The 20,937-nt window shown below is 46.8% G+C and overlaps 1 protein-coding gene across 4 annotated transcripts in view; it reads left to right on the top strand.

The window, feature by feature from the left end:
- The window catches only part of LOC119167694 (isoaspartyl peptidase/L-asparaginase), a 36,509-nt gene extending 17,932 nt beyond the window's left edge, over window positions 1–18,577 (top strand). For 2 of the 4 annotated variants that reach the window (XM_037419215.2, XM_037419216.2), the window contains 4 exons: window positions 13,849–13,991; window positions 15,029–15,195; window positions 15,698–15,927; window positions 18,294–18,577. In XM_037419215.2, the coding sequence (XP_037275112.2) occupies window positions 13,849–13,991; window positions 15,029–15,195; window positions 15,698–15,927; window positions 18,294–18,490 (737 nt within the window). In that variant the 3' untranslated portion in view covers window positions 18,491–18,577. The remainder of the gene's footprint in view (window positions 1–13,848; window positions 13,992–15,028; window positions 15,196–15,697; window positions 15,928–18,293) is intronic. The other 2 variants (XM_037419217.2, XM_037419218.2) reach the window with 1 other exon arrangement.
- The last annotated feature ends 2,360 nt before the right edge of the window (window positions 18,578–20,937 follow it).

Below are 20,937 nucleotides of genomic sequence, written 5' to 3'. Positions count from 1 at the left end.
CTGATTCAAAAACTTATGATTTCCGTTTTAGATAGACATCATATCATCACTTCATCACAATTCGGAATCATGAAAGGCCGTACAACTGAGCATGCAAAGGAATTCATATTAGATGCTTTTGAACGTGAACTACACACAATAGGTATCTTTCGATACTATAAATCGGGTCACATTTTTACAGAAATGCAATCTCTACGGCTTCGGAGGTGTCTTTCTGAAATGATTGAATCTTACTTAAAGTATCGTCAGCAGATGGTGGTCACCAACGATCACTCCTTCAATTTAAAAGCAATTTCAGCACGTGTGCCCCAGAGCAGTATGCTGGGACCCCTTTTATTTTGCGTATATATGAATGATATCCTAAATATTGACGTGTCTGTAGAATGTTTTATGTATGCAGATAACACAACCTTACTTCTCACTGCTCAACACTATAAAGATCTTATTAATGACGCAAACCAGGTATTATGAAAGATAGCGTCTTGGACATTCAATAATTCTTTAAAATTAAACTCTTCGATAATGAAAACTACTTACTTTAGACCTATAAATAAAGCTTCGCCTTCGCATGCCCCGTTAATGATCAGCACCTCGGAACTTCAGATAGTACCAAGTGCTAAATGTCTGGGTGTAATTTTTGATGAACACATGTCATGGAATTCCCACATTGTAAAGCGGTCTTCGAGTGTATTCAGGATAACCGGAATCTTGCCTAGGGTGTGTTTCCTGCTTTCTAAAAAAGTTAAACTTCTCACCTACAAATCGTTCTTATCACACATAAATTATTGTCATCCAGTTTGGAGCATGACAACTTTAACAAATATTTACAAATTACATGTAATACAGGAAAGGGTGGTTCGGCCATTGCAGATGTTTCATATGGAAGCCACACTTCACCACTTTTTGAGGAAATGAAGTTATTAACCCTACTAAATTACTATCAAACAAGTCTTATGAAACGCTATTACACAGGACTAAAAAGTGATTACTTTTTGGGCACACTTGCTCGTATAAACCAGCGGACCTTTTTTTTACAACACTCGTCATGTTCACGCGTGGTTTCGTTCATTCACGTGCACGTAGTACGGTGTTACGACCGGCCCTGGGGAGCCAAGAAGGAAGAGTTTGGGGGAGAACCGGTTCTTGACCTGACGGTGTCGTCCACCCCCACCACCCCATTCGGGTTCCTCCTCGCCGGGAGAGCTCCGGGGTCTGCGGTGCGTTCGTGACCATGTTTGGTAACATTTTAGGGCGCCGTGACCATATATGGACCTCGTGTTGGGATGTGCCACTCCATGTGTTGTGAGGTGTGTTTCCCCCTCTCTCGTGGCCGAGGGGCCGGAGACACCGTATTGGCTGACGATGCGGACGGGGCGCCCAGTGTCAACGGCGCGGCGCTATAAGATGCCGAAGACGTTTTGTATCGCACGCACTCTTCTCTCTTTGGGTCAGTTGACCACTTCTCCACATGTAAATAAATCTCTGTTGTTCGTTCGGGCGCTTCTTCTCGCTGAATTGTTGGACGATGGATCCTGCGACGGGGCCAGCTACCGAAAATGAGACCGGCAGGACCCGGAGTCCCAACAACTGGATGGCAGCGGCGGGATGCCGATAACCCCGAAAGCGACCACTGGACGGAGTGAGCCCGAAGTTCAACAACGGGACGACAGGAGAAAGAGGACACGAGCTCATCGACTTCCAGAGGGAATCGAACGGCACTTCTGAGAGAAGCACGACGCCGGAGACATGACTGCGAACTGGGTGAGTGCTGGCTTTCTCTGTTAAATTTTACCAGGCATTTACTCTATGTGTTAAGTAAAAGCTGGTAGAGAGGGGCTGTCTTGGTCATTGGGTTAACAGGTAACTTGCGTCAGGCAGAAATTGTGTGATAGCTTAGCTAAGCTCCTTCTGTCAGTGGCGTCAAGGTTAACAGTGGCAGGGCAGGATTCCGTATAAGAGCTGTTTGAAGCTTTATTTGTAGACTAAGTTAACGGAAAACTTGAGGCAAGGCAGGAACCTAGAGCTGTCGTTGCCGTCAAGGTTAATTAGTTGCAGGACAGGAATCTTTGTGGAACAGAGACAGCGGTACTGGAAGCAGCCATGAATCTGAAATCCCTGCGGAAGTCCATGTTGTTGCTACTTGCAAGGGAGTTGAATCTGGAGGTGTCGGACTCTCAAAGAAAGCCAGAGCTGATAGAGGCGATTCTCGCATTGGGGGCGGAGGATGACGAGCTGTCAGAATGTGTCGAGGAGATTCAGGAGAGGCAAGCGGCAGAGGCCGAAAGAAAGGCGGCGGAGGCCGAAAGGAAAGCGGCAGAAGCCGAGGCAGATAAGATGCGAAAGCACAAGCTTGAAATGAAGCGCCTCGAGCTAGAGATTAGCCATAATAGTAGAACAGGAGGCAGCGAGGCATCCAGTACCGCAGAGCGGGTCAGGTTCAAAATGACGGACCTAATGAGATCGTACAAGCTAGGGGAGGACATTGGGCTGTTTCTCGTCAACTTTGAGAGAACGTGTGAAAGGCAAGGTTTCAGCCAGGATACATGGCCTCAACGCTTGTTGTCCCTACTTCCGGGGGAGGCCTCAGAAGTAATCGCGCGCCTCACGAAAGAGGAGGCTGACGAATACAGTGAGGTAAAGTCGAGCCTTCTCAAGAAATACAGGTTGTCAGCGGAAGGTTTCAGGCAAAAATTTCGCAACGCCGTAAAAGAGAACAATGATTCATACCCGGAGTTTGCTTACAAGTTAATGGCCAACATGGGGAGTGGCTCAAAGAGGCAAAGGCGTATGGGAATCACGACAAGGTGCTCGAGTGTATCGGTCTGGAACAATTCTATCAAAGGTTACCAGAAAAGGTGAGGTTCTGGGTGCAGAATAGACCAGACGTGAACACCGTAACAAAAGCCGCAGAGCTCGCTGAAGAATTCGTTACGCGCCGCGCCCTCGGGGCAAACAGCGAGCCTAAAAGGGAAAAATTCCTACTACCGAATAAGGCGCCGTTTAGAAAACAACCGACAGGTCTCGCACAAAAGGGTGAGGAAAACAATTCATCTAACCATGGGGCGTCGGCAGAGGCAAGCAAAAGGAAATTTGAGGCGAGAAAACCGGCGACTTGTTTCAATTGCCACGAAACAGGGCACTTCGCGAAACATTGCCCGAAAGAAAAGGTGGCCTTTTTATCTATAAATGAAGCCGACGAGAACATGAAGTTGTTAGAGCCCTATATGTACGACCTTACCGTGAACGGCAAGCAGTGTCGGGTTCTTAGAGACTCCGCAGCCACTATGGACGTAGTTCATCCGTCTTTTGTTCAGTCCGGACAGTATTCAGGAGACTGTGCCTGGATTAGACAAGCCGTAGAAGCAAACAGTCAGTGCCTCCCCGTAGCTAAAGTTGTCCTTAAAGGCGCATTTGGTACGTTGCAAACGGAAGCCACGGTATCGCCATATCTACCCCCTCAGTATCCTTACTTATTTTCAAATAAGTCAGATCAAATGCTGAAGGAGAAAGGTCTAACGTTGGGAGAAGGCATAGGGCAGGCACTGACTAGATCGAAGGCACGTGCGCTGGCTGCGAGGGCAACATTCACTGAGGCAAACAAGCCTCAAATCGACAACGGGCCTGGTTGCGAGTTGGAAACCACGGTAACAAATCGACTTGTGCGAGAACAGGCTGCAGAAGCCGTATTCGCGGAAGCAACCATTCCTAAAGGCGACGATGAACCTCCTCCCGAATTGGAAGGGGTCAATTACGCCTCATTGACCGAGCAAATAGAAAATGCCGTTGCTCCCAAGCCGATTCCTGGTAGTACAGAGGATAGCACAGAGGGTGACACATTCCAGGTACTAGGAAATACAAAAGAGTTGTGTGTCATGCCAACTTCGGATAATTTCAGTCGGCTGCTGCAGGTGAGTCCCGCTTCATTAATAACCGAACAAAAGGGGGACCCGACGCTTAAGCAATTCCAGGACAGTTCGAAAGAGGGAATCGCCAAACGAAATGTGAGATTCCAAGAGAGGAGCGGCATACTCTATCGAAAATATCTAGATAGGCGAGGAGTAGAGTTTGACCAGGTAGTCGTACCTCAGGCGTATCGTCAGGATTTGCTTAGTTTGGTGCATGGAGAATCATGGTCAGGCCACTTAGGCGTAAAGAAGACGAAAAATCGTCTTTTACAGGAATACCACTGGCCTGGATGCTTTAAAGATGTAGAGAGGTTTGTAAAATCTTGCGATGTGTGTCAGCGAGTGGGTAAGCCGGGAGATAAGGCGAAATTTCCAATGAAGCTGGTACCCGTAATCACTGAGCCCTTTCGTCGGTTGGTAATTGACACAGTAGGTCCTTCGCCCAAGACAACTTCAGGCTACCGTCACATCCTGACCTTAATCTGCCCCGCTACTAAATTTCCAGAGGCGGTCCCGCTAAAAGAGCTAAGTTCCGTGGAAGTAGTGAACGCACTTCTGTCCGTGTTTGCCCGGGTAGGCTTTTCTGCCGAGATACAATCAGACCAGGGCACCATTTTCACGAGTGCCTTAACGACAACCTTTCTAGAGCGGTGTGGCGTGAAATTATTGCATAGTTCAGTCTACCATCCGCAGTCGAACTCGATAGAAAAGCTTCACTCCGTGATGGAGCGAGTGTTAAGAGCCAACCTGTGCTTAGTTCACCGGACTACTCGAGGCCTTTCATAGTCCAATGCGACGCTAGTGATAGAGGCATGGGGGCAGTTCTTAGTCAAAGGGATGAGGGGGATCAAGAGCATCCCGTCCTCTATGTTAGCCGGAAACTCACCCTTCGCGAGCAGGTTTACAGCGCTAGCGAAAAGGAATGTGCGTGCTTGGTTTGGGCAGTCCAGAAACTGGCTTGTTATATTGCCGGAAGCAAGTTCATTGTGGAAGTGGACCACTGTCCTCTCACCTGGCTACAGACCATGTCCTCTAAGAACGGCCGCCTGCTGCGTTGGAGCCTCGTTTTGCAACAATATACGTTTGAAATACGCTACAAAAGGGGTGTACTCCATGGCAACGCTGATGGCTTAAGTCGATGCCCCTGACGCGAGAGGATGTCTCGAGAACTCTGGCATTTTTTTTCCTGACCTAGACAAGAGCTAGTGATTGTTTTTTTACTCTTTTAGGTGTACTTTTTTGAAAACGTTGAAGACACGGCTATCCAGGGTTTCGGGTTCGGTGTGCTTCCAGTGTTGTTGTTTTGTGTCACCTTAAAGTGTGAGTAACATTTTGAATAAATTGTGTATTTCCTTTAATATCGGTTAAAGGGGAAAATTGCCTGGTGGAGTTTGGCGGAATTGTCCGGCGCTCACCGGCTGAGTAGCTGTGTTTTCATGTGCGTATGTGATGTCTGTTGAGCCCTCAATGAAGCAGGTGTTGCCCTCTACTTCATCAAAGACGGTCGTCACCAAACCGACTGCCGGCGCTGATCTCTCCGGACAGTGGCTGCAAACCTCAGTTCGAGATCTTCACCCCCCCCCCCCCCCCCGCGCGAGAGACTGTTACGACCGGCCCTGGGGAGCCAAGAAGGAAGAGTTTGGGGGAGAACCGGTTCTTGACCTGACGGTGTCGTCCACCCCCACCTCCCCATTCGGGTTCCTCCTCGCCGGGAGAGCTCCGGGGTCTGCGGTGCGTTCGTGACCATGTTTGGTAACATTTTAGGGCGCCGTGACCATATATAGACCTCGTGTTGGGATGTGCCACTCCATGTGTTGTGAGGTGTGTTTCCCCCTCTCCCGTGGCCGAGGGGCCGGAGACACCGTATTGGCTGACGATGCGGACGGGGCGCCCAGTGTCAACGGCGCGGCGCTATAAGATGCCGAAGACGTTTTGTATCGCACGCACTCTTCTCTCTTTGGGTCAGTTGACCACTTCTCCACATGTAAATAAATCTCTGTTGTTCGTTCGGGCGCTTCTTCTCGCTGAATTGTTGGACGATGGATCCTGCGACGGGGCCAGCTACCGAAAACGAGACCGGCAGGACCCGGAGTCCCAACAACGGCAAGGAGATGCTGCGCTTTCTCTTGCTGTTTTATCTGAATCAACTAATAGTGTGAAAATATTGTTAAAGGTACTTTTTAGCCTTGTATGTGTAATACGATTGTATATTTTTCTCATTTGTGAGGTCTCGATATTTTATATGATTATCGAAAATATAATTAGTATATTGTTTCAAAGGTTTATTTTTCGCTGTTTCACTTGTATTATCTGTATATATTTGTGCATATGTAAATATTTCTGTACTCCTTAACAGTATTGGTTAGTGTTGTATTTAAGTGATAGTGTTGTCTGATTTATTTTATGCCATAATTTTCTCACTCAGGTTATGTCAATGGCAGTGTTCTGCATTTTTTTTCTTTTTTTTGCTAAAAAAAAGGAGAAAAAGAGAAGGAAAAAAAAGGGGGGAGAAAAAAATAGGAAGGAAAGGGGCCCGGGAAATTCACTGAGCTAATTTTTTTCTGCCTATGTGTGATGTAATTTAAACCTGATATGTTGTTTTTCATTCCATGGATTATTGTACTGCACTATACACTTGCTTATCCCTGCTACTTTGTACAGGGTTGGGGTCCTAGTCAAGCTTATGAAGAGGCTTTTTCCCCCGGCCCTCAGCATCCCAAATGATGACATGATTAAAGTTTCAGTTTCGGTTTTCAGCATCACCAGCAAGATGGCACAGTGGGCACATGTCGCCACATCGTCACGATGCGGCGGCGCACGCTCTCATCTCCCACATGCACTTTGTCCCGCGAAGAGGAGGAGGGTGGACGCTTCCTCGCGCGTTCTTATCTCACGATGGGGAGTATCGTACGTCTTGGCTGGCCCTGGGCTTTCCCTAGAACAATTGTGTTATAGTTATCGGGCACACAAAGGTCATTGTAATCATTGCACAGTCTCTGTTTGCGAAAAGTGTGCGCTTTTCAGACACAGGGAAGTAACAACTGAGACACTTATTCGCATTCATCTGTGCCTGTAAGTATGTTTCGTGCGCCATTTTTGCGTGAAAAACGTGGGGCACGTTTCGATCTGCTTGCCATTCTGCACGTGACCTTCCAATTTGTTGCTATCGCGTTCATTGATTCGCTTTTGTGGCAAAGCTGTTACTTTTTTCATTTGCATCATTCTTTTTGTTTTGGTCACACATAACATGATGATTTTTCGCTCATAACGGACGACGTCGACGCCAGAATTTTCGCAAAACCAGCTCTTTGATGCTATCTCGTTGAGAGCACATTTCTTGGCTTACTGCAGCCGATCGCAATGTGACCAGGCTCTTGGCAACGGTGGTAAACGAACCGCTTTCTAGCCTTAAATGCCTTTTGTTTATCTCTATCTTCTGAGCGACTCACTGTATACATAGACTTGGCAGGACTGCTTTTTTTTTTTTTTTCATTTCGCAGGGTACTCTCCCGTTAACCGGGTTACTTGATGCCTGATAAATTGCTAAAGACAATCGTCTTTTCTCAATTATCCTGTTGTTCTCAGCCCATGTTTTGTTTTTTCAAATTTCTCTCAGTACTCCTCAATTTCATCATCCTCCGCACTCCATTCATGAATTGCCCCAATCAGCTGCAACTCTCTCATTTCTCCCCATTGTAATTCCCAGCTCTTCAAAAAGTAGTAAGAGGTCTGGTCTTTATAGCTTCTTTACCAACTCCATGGTGTTCATGAGTGAGGACTTTCTTACCTGCCGTGACATTAGGTAGCAAACTTTACACGCGCAGTAATACTACTGCTAGATTTAGAATATGGAAGCTGAAAACCCAGTTTCAGAAAAACTCTAAAAGCTAAAACCCGGCAAATCTTCAAGAAAGTCAAGCACTCACCATATCGATGAGGCCCGAGTCAAGCATGGGACATCCCTGCCACGAGTTGGTGTAGTCTAAGGTCTGCCCTAGAGGACCAAAGCCAGCCAAAGTCTCGGGGAGATGTCAAGGAGAGTGTCCGGAGCTGTTAACAAAAATGTTCAATTACAATATTTACATATTGACGGTAGCGTTGTGTACATGATGGTGGTAGCGTCATGTATGCCTTCAATGGAAGCTTGATGGGAGCTTGTCAGGGGCATCTCGGTGCTGTCAGGAGTTGTCAGGAGCTCCTCCTGTGGAAATCGGACGTATGGCGCACACCGAACAGGTGGCCGCTGTGCTACCACTGTGGCGAAGCCGGACATGTATACCGCAAATGTCAGTACTGCCGCCTCGGACTTCAGAATTTCGTTGTCGACTCGCTCGGGCCGAGATTTGGCGAAAGACCCAGAGCGATCGAGAAATACCTGTCCGAGCAGCGCATGCTACTGCCCCGCGGCGACAGTTACGATTACCACCTCCAAGAAGGTCTTCTTCAAGTGTCCCTAACAGCACAAGGGTGGCACCAGCGCGGTCGCTCAGCCCTAGGAGGGAAAACTAATGACAATGACCTTCGGGAGACAGGGCCGCTGATTAGCGACACGAGCAACGGCCACTATCGACGCAAAGTACGTACCTGCAGCGATTAGACGTCGACAGCTCCCGAATCAGAAAGCCGACTTTCCCTGGATGTATCTGTAGTGCTCAACAGCCGCCACGATGCTTATGCTTTATTCGACACAGGGTCTGACTACAGTGCAGTCCACTTATAACGATATCGAGAAAACCTAAAAATATGATCGTTATAACCGGTGATCGTTATATCTGGACTGGCGCCAAAAAATCGTCGCCGGACGTACCTTTTGTAGCTCCAGGCTTCATTTCGCTATTTTCACCAATAAATAAATATTATAGATAGTAGGATGTCAAAAACAAGACTTTATTTCTTACTCCGAAGAACGCATCACGGGTTCGCTGAGGAAGAGACTGACCGACGGCGGGGTGGGAGCAGTGGGAGGAAGAAAGCACAGCCAGAGGTACACAGCCGGAATGCCAACGAGGCCCCGCCCCGATGCCGCCGCGCCGCTTTGCTTTTCGCTTTTTTTTTATTTTCTCTCTCTTTCCCGCTTTCGTTCGGCAAGCTACGAGTAGCTTGCCGGCTTGCCATTGTAGAAGGCGGGGAGCCGCGGAGCACGGCGCTTTGCTTTTCGCATTTTTTTTTTAAATTCTCTCAGCCTTTCCGCGGTCGACGCGCGGCGAGGCGCAAAACGTGACACAGCTGGCGCCATCTGTAGCGCGTCGCGCCAACTCGCGATGCTCTCCTCGGCTTTTTGAACGGCCGGGACGCGCTGCCGGCGCTGTGCTGCAGTGGCGGCAAATACTACGTACTCGCCTACGCTAACTTTTCGTCTTGTCTCGGTATAGTTCGTTTCAGAGGAACTTATCAATCTAAATGTTACGATTATTCTGAATGAAACATGCCGTCCACGGCAAACTTTTCATCGTTGTATCCGATATGCGGTGGATAACATATCGTTATATATGGTTTTTTTCCCCATAGCCCCAATGCATAAAATGAGACTGTTAAGTCGACCCATCGTTATAACCGATATATCGTTATATGTGGTATCGTTATAAGTGGACTGCACTGTACTTCATCATGAGCAGAAAACTGGTGACGTATCTCAAGAAAGTTGTACGCCGTGGTACGAAAACAAGTTTGTACAACAGGCGGGCACGCCATCACCCCTCTCGGCATTTGCATGACTAGAGTCGGCATTCGCGGACGCACATTTCTCTGCAGCTGCCTTATACTTCCGAAATGCTCCCAAAACCTCATCCTAGGCATTGACTTTTTATGTGAATATGGTGCTATAATTGACATCCGACAGCACATTGGGACGTTGATGACAGCATGTTTCGTGTTTCAGCCGACATAATCACGTTGCCCCTACGTTCAAGCGTACTAATTGATGTCGTGTTTTGACGAGCTACGTGACGGGGAGGGAGTCCCCGAAGGAGACTTGACTCTTTTGTTCAGCATAGGTGTCTGCACGGTCCGCAGCCTCATTACGCTTTATGACAGATGTGCCACGTTGCTTGTGACAAGTTTTAGTAATGAGCTGCGGCACCTTTTTCATCGCACCACTATTGCTTTCGCCTACCCTATCGAGATGCTAAATGTTTTGCTGCCATATCAATGAACAGCGGGCTACAATCGGCATTAACAGGCGTTTCTATGGCTCTTGCAAAGCTGGACATCAATTCGAGCCTCACGCAACAAGAACGCGCAGCACTGCAGGAACTGTTGCTTGAATTGGACTGTTTCGCTTCGTCCTCAAGAGTGCGTCAAACGCCCCTTACGAAACACCAGATTATTACATACACCGATGTCTCGCCCATGAATCAATAACCCTACTGAGTTTTGGCCAAGGAATGTTATGCGATCAATCTCTAGCCGAATAAATGCTTCAGGATGATGATATACAGCCGCTCAATAGTCTGTGGTTATCGCCAGTCATTCTTGTAAAGAAAAAGGGCGAACCGTTGCGTTTCTGTGTGGATTACAGAAAGCTGAACGGCGTGACTAAGAAAGACGTGTATCCTCTGCTACGCATCGATGATTCACTACGGCGGGCAAGGTATTTTCCATTCATAGACTTGAAAAGGGGACACTGGCAGATTGAGGTTGATGAAAGAGACGGAGAAAAAGCTGCTTTTGTTACACCAGATGGCCTGTATGAATTCAAGGTGCTCCCCTTCGGCCTGTGTTTTGTACCAGCGACATTCCAAAGAATGAAGAACACTGTTCTTACCGGTCTGAAGTTGAACACCTGTATAGTTTATTTCAATGATGTCGTCGTGTCTTCAATCACCTTCGAGGAACACTTCAAGCGTCTGCAGGCTGTTCTGGAAGCACTCTGCTCTGCGAACCGTGCGCTGAAGCCAGAAAAATGCCACTTCAGCTATAGAGAACTTAAATTTTTGGGTCATGTGTGCGCATACGGTGTTCGACCTGACCCCGACAAGACAACCACCGTAGCCTCCTTCCCCATTCCCCATAACAAGAAAGCAGTACATCGCTTCTTCAGCCTGTGCGCCTACTATTGTTGCTTCATTGCCAATTTTTCAGAATTGCCGAGCCTCTGACTCGTCTCACTCGTGATGACGTACCATTCATTTGGAATGAAGAACGGAACACAATTCTTATCGATCTACGTATGCAGGCACCACCAGTTCTTGCTCACTTTGTCGAGGATGCCGCCACCGAAGTTCATACTGAAGCGAGCACTGTAGAAGTCGGCGCCGTGCTTGTAAAAACATCAAGAAGGCACTGAGCGTGTAATAGCTTACACCGGTCGTATATTGTCTTGCGCCGAGATGAACTATTCCACTTCGGTGAAGGAGTGCCCAGCAGTAGTGTGGGCCACCTTGAAGTTCAGACCTTACCTCTACGGCCATCACTTCAAAGTAGTGACTAATCATCATTCATTGTGCTGGTTAGCGAATTTACTAAGCCATCTGGGCGTCTCGCACGATGGAGTCTTCGATTGCAAGAATTTAACCTTACCATCGTCTATAGATCAGGCTGCAAGCACAAAGTTGCCGATTCCTTGTCCCGTGCACCTACTGGAGTTAGTGATCCCGACAATAAGGATGACAGTGGCTTCCTCGGCGTCATCACTACAACAGACTTGATCGCATGACAACACGATGATGTCAAGATTCGCGCAATCATTGACAATCTAGAAGGACGCAACACACCCGTACCTCGACACCTTTCTCGCAATCTCTCTGTTCTGCCTACGAAACGGTGTCTTGTACAAAACAAACTCAAGTGGCAATGAGAAAGCTTACGTGCTAGTGGTCCCTTTTGACATGCGAGACGATATTCTTCTGACCTGCCACGACGAGCCCGCATCCTGTCATCTAGGTTCTGCACAAACTCTCGCCAGAGTTCAACAGGCGTACTATTGGTTGAAACTTGTGTACGTCAAGCGATATGTGAAAAGATGCCGTGAATGTCAATGCCACAAATCTCCACCACTGAAGGCTGCAGGCCTGCTGCAATCAATCGCACTATCAAGGGTGCCGTTCGATCATTTAGGAATAAATTCACTGGGGTAATTTCTTCTGTCATCTGCCGGTAACAAGTGGATAGCTGTAACGACAGATTATCTAACAAGATACGCCGAGACAAGAGCCCTCCAACGAGCTACAGCTTCTGATGTTGCCCAGTTTTTCGTCAACCAGATTGTTCTTTGCTATGGTGCCCTGTTTCGCGTGATCACTGATCGCAGAACAGTTTTCACGACTCAGCTCATTGACGATGTATTCAAACTAAGCTTCACGAGCCATTGCAAGATGACGGTGTATTACCCGCAGACTAACGGCTTGACAAAGCGACTTGACAAGACCATCGCCGCTATGTTATTCATATATGTGGACATTCAGCACAAGACATGGTATCAGGTCCTCCCATACATAACATTTGCATATAACACTGCCATTCAAGAAAGAACACGATTCACATCGCTCCATCTTGTCTACGGGCGCGAGGTCTAGACCATGCTAGATGCTATGTTGCCACACAATTACAACGGGTCGCTCACACTTGACGCTGAGCAGCTTGCTCAGTATGTTGAAGAAGCTCGACAGTCGGTATGCCTGCATATCACGCAGCAACAAACTGCAGATTGTTATGCCACAGACATGGTCCTCATTCGAGAGCGCTTCTTTTCACGAGATCGAGCGCTGTTCCGGCGAACTGTCTCCCCCGTCCCAGCGCAAGCTTCCATGCAGAAGGCGGCACCATGCAGTTCCAGGCAAAGCGTCGCCTCCTCCGCCGAGCCACCATGCCGTTCCGGGGACAGCTTCACTTTCTCCTTTAAGCACCGGGAACTGGTCTCGTAGGAGAAACCAAAAGGTTATTTAAGGCCGTGCCGGCCCCATGTTTAGAGGATTTTGCCTTAGCCGACCTCGTCGGCCTGGCCGGCTCTCTACAAACGACAACCTGCTATAGTAAACTCTCCTTCCTGGTGCTGTTTTCAAAACTGATTGCCTCTCTATTCCGCCTCTGGGCGAAGGCTTCAGCGAAGTCCGTTCGACTGCTCCCTGCTTTCGGCTACCGTTACCATCACAACAAACAGGAAATCCTAACAGTGGTGGCATACGGGATGCCATCAAACCACATTTATAACAAGATGCACGCCGCCAAAATCTTCGCCATCAACAGGTTGAATACCCCCCAGCAGATCTAGTTTGGGTATGAACTCTGGTTCGCCGCCAGGGGTTGTCCGAAAACCTCCTGAGTCGCTACTTTGGACCCTACAAAGTAGTGTGTCGCATGATTGACGTGAACTATGAGGTGGTTACAGACAAAACCATGTCGCCCCAGCGTCCAAAGCACTACCCAGAGATTGTTCACAGTGTACGGCTCAATTCGTACTTCATGCTTTAGTGTGACCGTGCCTTGACCTTGTTTCTTTGTTCTTGTTCTTTCTTCTTCAGTGTGCACGCTTGGTGCGCGATGCTTTTTTTTTCAGTAGGGGAATAATGCCACCTGTCTATGAACTGCGGTGAGCATGAGCTCGCATCCAGGACATTCAGGAGAAACAAACGAGGAAGTCGTTGTGGGACAGGGCGTGCTCTCGCTGAGGCTTTTTGGTTTTGTTGCGACACTGACCTTTGCCTCTGCGACTACGTGATATTTCTTGCCTAGAACCCCTCTTTTTTACACGCGACAATATACATTGAGCCTCAAGTGACACATTTGTGATGTTCTGACACTAAGTAGCGAAGAAAGCTTGTGCAAGCAGTTTGTGTGATTGTAGACATTATGTGTGGGTGTGAAGCTTTGAGTCTGGCTGTTTGTGGAATGTGAGTACAGATATCTTGGGAAGGTCTTTGTTTCCATAAAGAAAAATATATGTTACATTTAAGAGTGAATAAAAGTAAGGTGCATTTTTCAGCACATTCAAAGTTTGTTGTTGCAGGCTATGGGTCCTCTTTGACCATTGAGGGCAGCGTAGAGATGGATGCGCTCATCATGGAAGGCACGCTCATGAAGGCTGGTGCTGTAGGTGCTGTGCGTACTGTGCGTAACCCAGTCAGCCTAGCACGCAAGGTTATGGAGCAGGTGACCACTCTTTGCACATTTCATGTTTTATGGCACTTCGTTGTTCTTGATTGTAGATGTGTGTTTCCTTAAGCAGAAGTGTCAATGAAACCGATAGCTGCATGGAAACCTGCCTGGTAAGGAAAGGACATGAAGAAAATAAAACAAATAAAAAGCAAGAACGCTTTTATTTGCTTTTATTGAGACAACAGTCAATGGTCCTTTCGTGTAAGAAGCTAGCCTATCTACGTAAAGGTATGTGAATTTGCAAACTGCGTGCGATCATGATGATTGAAAAGCAATGTTGCCTATATATATATGGTTATCTTTTTCGTGAATGTTCATTGTTGCAAGTTAGCGCCTGTCCAGTCTTTCTCTGTCTGTGTGTTTTTTTTCATGCACTGTAAAACTACTCCACACAAGGATTTGCACACAAGTAGGCACTAGTGCTGCCTTCCTACATTTATTTGGAGTATGCACTTTATGCTGGCTCATGCCATAGGTTACTGAGACTGCTGTAATATAGCATACGCAAAATGTTCTGTTCTGTTTCATTGGCACGTGGAAAAATACAAGTGACTACTCATCACACCTATATGTGCAGCAGAAAATCTGGTCAGTTGGTTCATGTTCATTTAATGTTGATGATGTATAGAGAGTAATTTAGTAATTGTGCTATAATTTTTCATTCATTGCTAAATAAAGATATACTGCTAAGGTACTCGGCTGCTGACCCGCAGGGCGCAGGTTCAAATCCCGGCTGCGGCGGCTGCATTTCCGATGGAGGCGGAAATGTTGTAGGCCCGTGTGCTCAGATTTGGGTGCACGTTAAAGAACCCCAGGTGGTCTAAATTTCCGGAGCCCTCCACTACGGCGTCTCTCATAATCATATGGTGGTTTTGGGACGTTAAACCCCACAAATCAATCAAATAAAGATATACTACTGGAAAAGTACTTTGCACTGTGTATCTGTAATAATGCATCACCTCCTACAAACTCTTTTTTTTGTGCTGGGGACAGTCACTATATTTTGACGACTTTCCTGGTGCTCTGTGCAGACAGAGCATGCACTGTTGGTGGGACCATGGGCAGATGACTTTGCTCGGGAAATGGGCATACCACCGGTTGCCAATGGCTCCTTGGTCTCTGAAAAGGCCAAGCAGAGGTTGGAGGAACTCCAGTGCTTCCACAGCACCGTGTACCAATCCATCAACGTTAACCATAAGTGAGTACGACAAAGCAAACATAATTCCTTCAAGCAGGTTGATAGTATTTACATGATGCCATAAGAGCGTGAGAATATTTAGGTCAGCCCATATCATTGCTCACTGCCTAGGTATCATTGTGATGTGCATGAAAAAAGCTGTGCTAAATCATACTTTTATGAGAGGCAGCTTGACAGGAGCTCACAGATGCCTCAATACAAAGGTTGCAGATTCGCTCCCTGCTGGCGGTGGCAAGCTATCTTTTCTACCACTCTACTTTATGTGATAATTACTACAACCCTATATTTTCCTTGGTATTATTGTCTATCGTTAATATTGTCTAACAAAGATAAACAGGCCCTTATTGAAATTCTGTTTCTTTCTTTCAGGACGCAGAAAGGGAACACAGAACGGCTGCCATTCTGTGTACTGGTCACTTATGTGCGCTGTTTAATGCTTCACCAACAAGCCCTAGTTCTCAGTTTTGCTCCTTCTTTCATTTCTTTCATGACCTCTGCGCAGGGAGCATGACACTGTTGGTGCTGTGGCAGTCGATACAGCCGGCCATGTGGCATGTGCCACATCGACAGGCGGCCTGACGGGCCAACGTTGTGGGCGGGTGGGTGACAGCCCTATTGTGGGCGCTGGTGGATTTGCCGACGACTCGGTGTGTGCCGTCTCCACAACAGGCCATGGTGAGGCCATTGCAAGGTCCTGCCTGGCCTATGATATGGCTGTGCGCTTACAAGCCGGTCAGTATCTTACGATAAAATTTATTTCTGCACAAAGAAGCTAGGGCATCTCTTCACTCCTGGGGCTAAGTAAATGGTGTGTCATAAATCATGATGAATCACTCTAAATTGTAATGCTTAGAGGTCACATTATTGCACTCTTTGAGGTTATATGTCTGTATCAATCATACTTCTATACAAGCATTGAAGTAACTAGACAAAAGCTAGCTACTACCCCCAAGTGAAACTGTACAGTATACAAAACACTTATTATAATATGTAAAAATGGTCTGGAACCTGCATGAAAAGCACTTCGTCAAATAGGATACTTATTGTTTTTATTCGGAGAATTTCAGAGCATTACTGTTCTCCACATGCAAGCTTTTGTCACTACTCCGCTTAGCTGGTGTTTGCAAGCTTACGAAAAAGCTGAAAATGTGCTAGTTCTTTAAACATGATCAAATTTTTTTTTACACAAACTAAAAAAAAATCTGACAATGACAAGAAAACGCAAAACTCATCAGTGCAATCTGTCAAGTGTTTATTGCAGTGATGAACATGATATATGAATAAGCTAAGGCATCTCTTCACAAGCATGTAGTGCCCGTATGTATCTCATGTTTATCTCTGTATTACTGTATTTACTCGATTTTTATGCACCCTCGATTGTAAAGTGCACCCAATTTCCACGACGAAAAAAAAAGTAAAACATCAATTGCAACGCGCACCCGTTTTTCTCGCTGGCCCACACGATCACACCACTCAAAAAAAGGACTCCTTTTGGGAGCATCTTCCCTTTAAATATGAGGTACGGAGGAAATTTGTGCCCACATTGACGTGTAACAGAGCATTGCCGTCACTGTAGTTTTACCGTGAACCGATGTCAGCACGCGTACTTCCTTCGCCCCCTTCTTCTCGAAGGTTGTGGTGCCAGGCATGTCGAAGTAAACAGGCGTCTAATCGGCATTACAGATTTGCCCAAGCAGGTAGCCGTTGTTGTGCTGCAAGTTTAGGATGAACCTCTGAAAACTGTGCAGCTTTTCATTGCACTCCTCCGCAAAACTTTTCGCAGATGGCCGTTCACCTTCGGAGGGAAAAGTCTTTCTTCTTCTTAAAGTTAGTTAGCCAGCACCTGCTCGCTTTAAACTGGCTCCGCATTAGCCCTTTTTCCAAGGCTAGTTGTATAGCCCGCACTTGGAGCAGTTCTGTCGTCACGGGCCACTGTGCCGCTCGCTGCTCAAGCACATACTCGGCAAGCAGCTCTTCAATTTGCGGAAACCGACCCTGCTGTGGTCCACTGAAGCCTTTGCGTGAATCTTTTCTGTCGACAATCTTCTGCTTTTGTTTCTGCCAGTCCCGCACGCACGTTTTAGGAACTCCGAACGACCGCGATGCGGCTCGATTTCCGTCCGTTTCTGCACACGCGATGACTTTTCTTTTAAAAGCGGCATTCTGGTACACTCGAGTTTTTGGAGTCAGCCCTTTTATGCCGTCGATGCTAATGCACTACAAGATGACGAACTCCTCAGCACACGTACGAAGTGCCGCACATGGGAAACACATAGGCAGAAATGCCCAACGTGCCATGCCGACGCACGTAGGGGGCGGCCATTTTGGAAATGCCGATGACAATAGAATGACCGTATTTTTTTTTTTTTCGTACTCGATTCTAATGCGCATGCGATTTATGAAATCACTTAACCGGAAAAAAGGTGCGCGTTAGATTCGAGTAATTACGGTAAACAGCTGATAACTTTGTACTGATGTCTTCTCCATGTGTCTTTCTTCATTGTGTTGCTTCCATTTCGTAGTTTGTGTGAGGAAATTTGATTATGCTAGTCTGCCTGAAGTTAACGTTTCTTCTTTCATTGTCTGTTGGTACAGTTAGGTCTAGCATTCAATCACTGCTGGATCAATTTGTTTAACTGCTGCTACATGACTGTTTTGCTCTTCCAGCAGCAAAGCTTCATAGTCAAAGCTCTGTTTGGCAGTTGAAATGAATACGTGGCATGGCCTCGTTGGTGACTTACAATGTTGGGGGAATGCCAAGTTAGTGAACTCAACTCTAGAATTAACTAGACTGCTCGCATCATGCGTACCATCCTATTGCAATTATCTAAAATGATCTGGAAGTTTCACAAACATTGTGCCACGGCCTGCGCCAAGCAGTAGTAACACTTCACTGGTGAGACACAAAACTAAACGTGGCAATAATGAAGACCAAAGTTGAGAGCATTTATTGAAAATGCTACTTCGCAGTTGTGAAGTGGAGTTCATATTAGAGTGAGTTATTTGTTTTACTGCTACTGATATTGAAGGTTGTTCATGCTGGAAATTACGAAATTACCTGGATACAAAGCATGAACTGTCAGTTATTATGGCCTTAGGTTCGTCTCCCACTGTGGCCATGGAACAAGCGCTGAAACGGATGAGACTGAAGACGCAGGGAGGCTGTGCAGGTGCCATCTTGGTGACGCCCACGGGTACTGTAGTCACTGGAACCACCACCGAGCTCATGCCCTGGGCTTGCCGAAACAAGCAGGGTTACCAGTGTGGAAGTGAACGAGACGAGCACCCACTGTAGCAGCTGCTTTCAAGCTGTCGCCATATGAATGGCACCAGTGATGCGATTTTGTCAGTTTGTAATAAACATTGTTCTATTGCAAATGTACTGGCCGCACTTTTTTTCTGCTTGTGTTCTTTTTTAAATTGGCACAAAGCTCAAACATGAACAAGAGGGGAGGACAGACGAGCGCAAATTGATGTGTTTCTACAGGGGTACTGATACAAAACTTCTCTTTCTTTATTTCAGTTACTGTATTTACTCGCGTAATCCTCACACTCGCATCATCCCCCCTTTCAAATAGCCCAACAAATATACAATTAGATTTTTTTTTTTCGGAGTAAGAATTGCATATCTGAAAATTGCAGCAGGAATGTAGTCTTCTGCCATCTCTTCAGCATCATGCATACTATTAATGCATGGAGCCTCAATCCAAGCCAAGCCGAAGTCGCAAATACACGTAGCGTGTTAGTGCTAGTCAGTGCAGCGCATGCATTGTGTCTATGTTGTGGTTACACAATGGGTCGATACCGAAGCAGGGGTGCAACAGCTGAGCCAATTGTGCCAAAACCATGAAAATTGCTGCAATTGTGCCATGCTGCACCAAAACGCCCAGCCCGCCTCTTAATTTTCTCAGGTGCGCTAATTTGAGCGGGAAATTGAACCAAGCGTGCAGACCCTAACCCTAAACCACGGTATAAGTTCTATACTCGTTAGGTGAGGACAGTTGTGATACGGGGTCGACCAGATAAACATAATTAACAATGCCCCGTGCCCATCGGTTGCTAACCAAAGGGGATACCTATTGGGGGAATGCCAGAACTTTAAGCAAAAAAAAAAGCATTGCCATAGCTTCCAACGCTGCACGGGAAAAATGAATTTCCTGGTCAATAAAGGCAGTATCGCATGTTAGAGATGTATTCCGTGTTATCCACAAGCGGAAAAGGCAGACATGCGGCGAGCACCATCGTTGCCAGTTACCAGTTGGTTGGAATAGCAACGGTACGAAAAGCATTTTTCTCGCTTGAAGTTGCCTTGTTCCAGCGATTGATATCCAGCGCTGTCACTGGACCGACGGGGGCGCGCCGTTGTTACTTATGTGGTTGAACGCGCCTTGCAAGCGAGCCGAGAAGTTGTGCCCTAAGCCTAACCTCTATTGGGCAAAGAAAACGCGAGGGCGGGGTTTCGTGGGGGTGTAGCTGTTAGAAAATTGCTTGGCCCTGTTCAAACTTGTGCAGAACGGTGCTTCAGCATAATACACGAGTGTCCCGCAGACAAGTGCAATATGATTTGGAAGGGGCTGTTATTGCTAGTCACAAGACACAGCACATTTCGTTCGATTACTCAAGCTTGTAGCGCAGCATAATTGAGTACTGCTATAATCACTGACATCTAAAAAAGTTACTGGCAATCATTTGTAGCAGCGCATGACAAGCTGTCGCCCTAAAAAAAATAGTACTTTTTTTTTCTGCCACCCCTACTCTTCGGTTTTCCGAATATCCCGAATTCGAAAGTTGCCAGCTTGGCAGAGCCCCATTTGAATTTGCAGAGTCGGTGAAAGGGTCCAACAGGTGCAGCAAATTTAAAGGCCATCACTGTTTGCTCAGTGGGGTAATTTAGAATACTACATTTATTGATATAGCAGTGCTTGTTCGCTGTGCACGATTTAGGTTGGTTGAATGTTTTGTGCATAGATTTTTTTTCTAAATGTAAGCCTCTTTTTTTTAGAATGGGACAAATTTGCTTTTTCATGATATAATTTGGCTTTTTCTTCCCACAACGTTCTCCAAATTAATATTTTAATGCTCCAGAAGTAACATTTTGCTGCTCCGAAATGTACTCCAAATTCAATTTTGGCTGTTGCACCCCTGTAGAAGCTACGCTGCTGCTTTTAAGTTGAAAGTGATGGGTCGTGCTCAAAAGAACAGCAACAGAACCGTCAGCAGGCATTTTGGAGTTGAAGAGTTTTCTGTTCACTTCTTGCAACAGCAGCACGAGCAGCTGAAAGCCACCAAGAAGACGCATTACGTCTTCCGTGGGCCTAGTCTAGGAAATACCCACAGATTAAGGCAGCGCTTTTTGATTGCAGGCCAAAGAAGACAATACGCGATCCCCTGAAAGCAGCTCGAACACCGTTAGTGCCAATCGAAAACCTGCCTCGACCGCCCGCCCCCGCTCCGAGCTCATCACCGTCGGAATCCAACTTCCACCCGGAACACTCGCGCCAAAACTGCCTCTGTACAACCTGCTTGCTACCATCATCGCCGCCACATACCTCTCTCCCAAGACCAGTGCAGAGGTCACCCTTCAGGCCAAACCTGCTCAGAGCCTTGTGTTCCTGAAAACACACTCGCCCCTCACTGCCCACCTCCTACTGTCCCTTGCAAGTCTGGAACTTAATCGTAAGCTGATCACCAATAAGCCCTATGCCCCCTGTCCTCCAATATCATTTCTCGGCGTGACACACA

Source organism: Rhipicephalus microplus, chromosome 6, assembly GCF_043290135.1.
Source record: "Rhipicephalus microplus isolate Deutch F79 chromosome 6, USDA_Rmic, whole genome shotgun sequence".
Lineage (NCBI taxonomy): Eukaryota > Metazoa > Arthropoda > Arachnida > Ixodida > Ixodidae > Rhipicephalus > Rhipicephalus microplus.
This window is presented reverse-complemented; position numbering and strand designations above follow the sequence as displayed.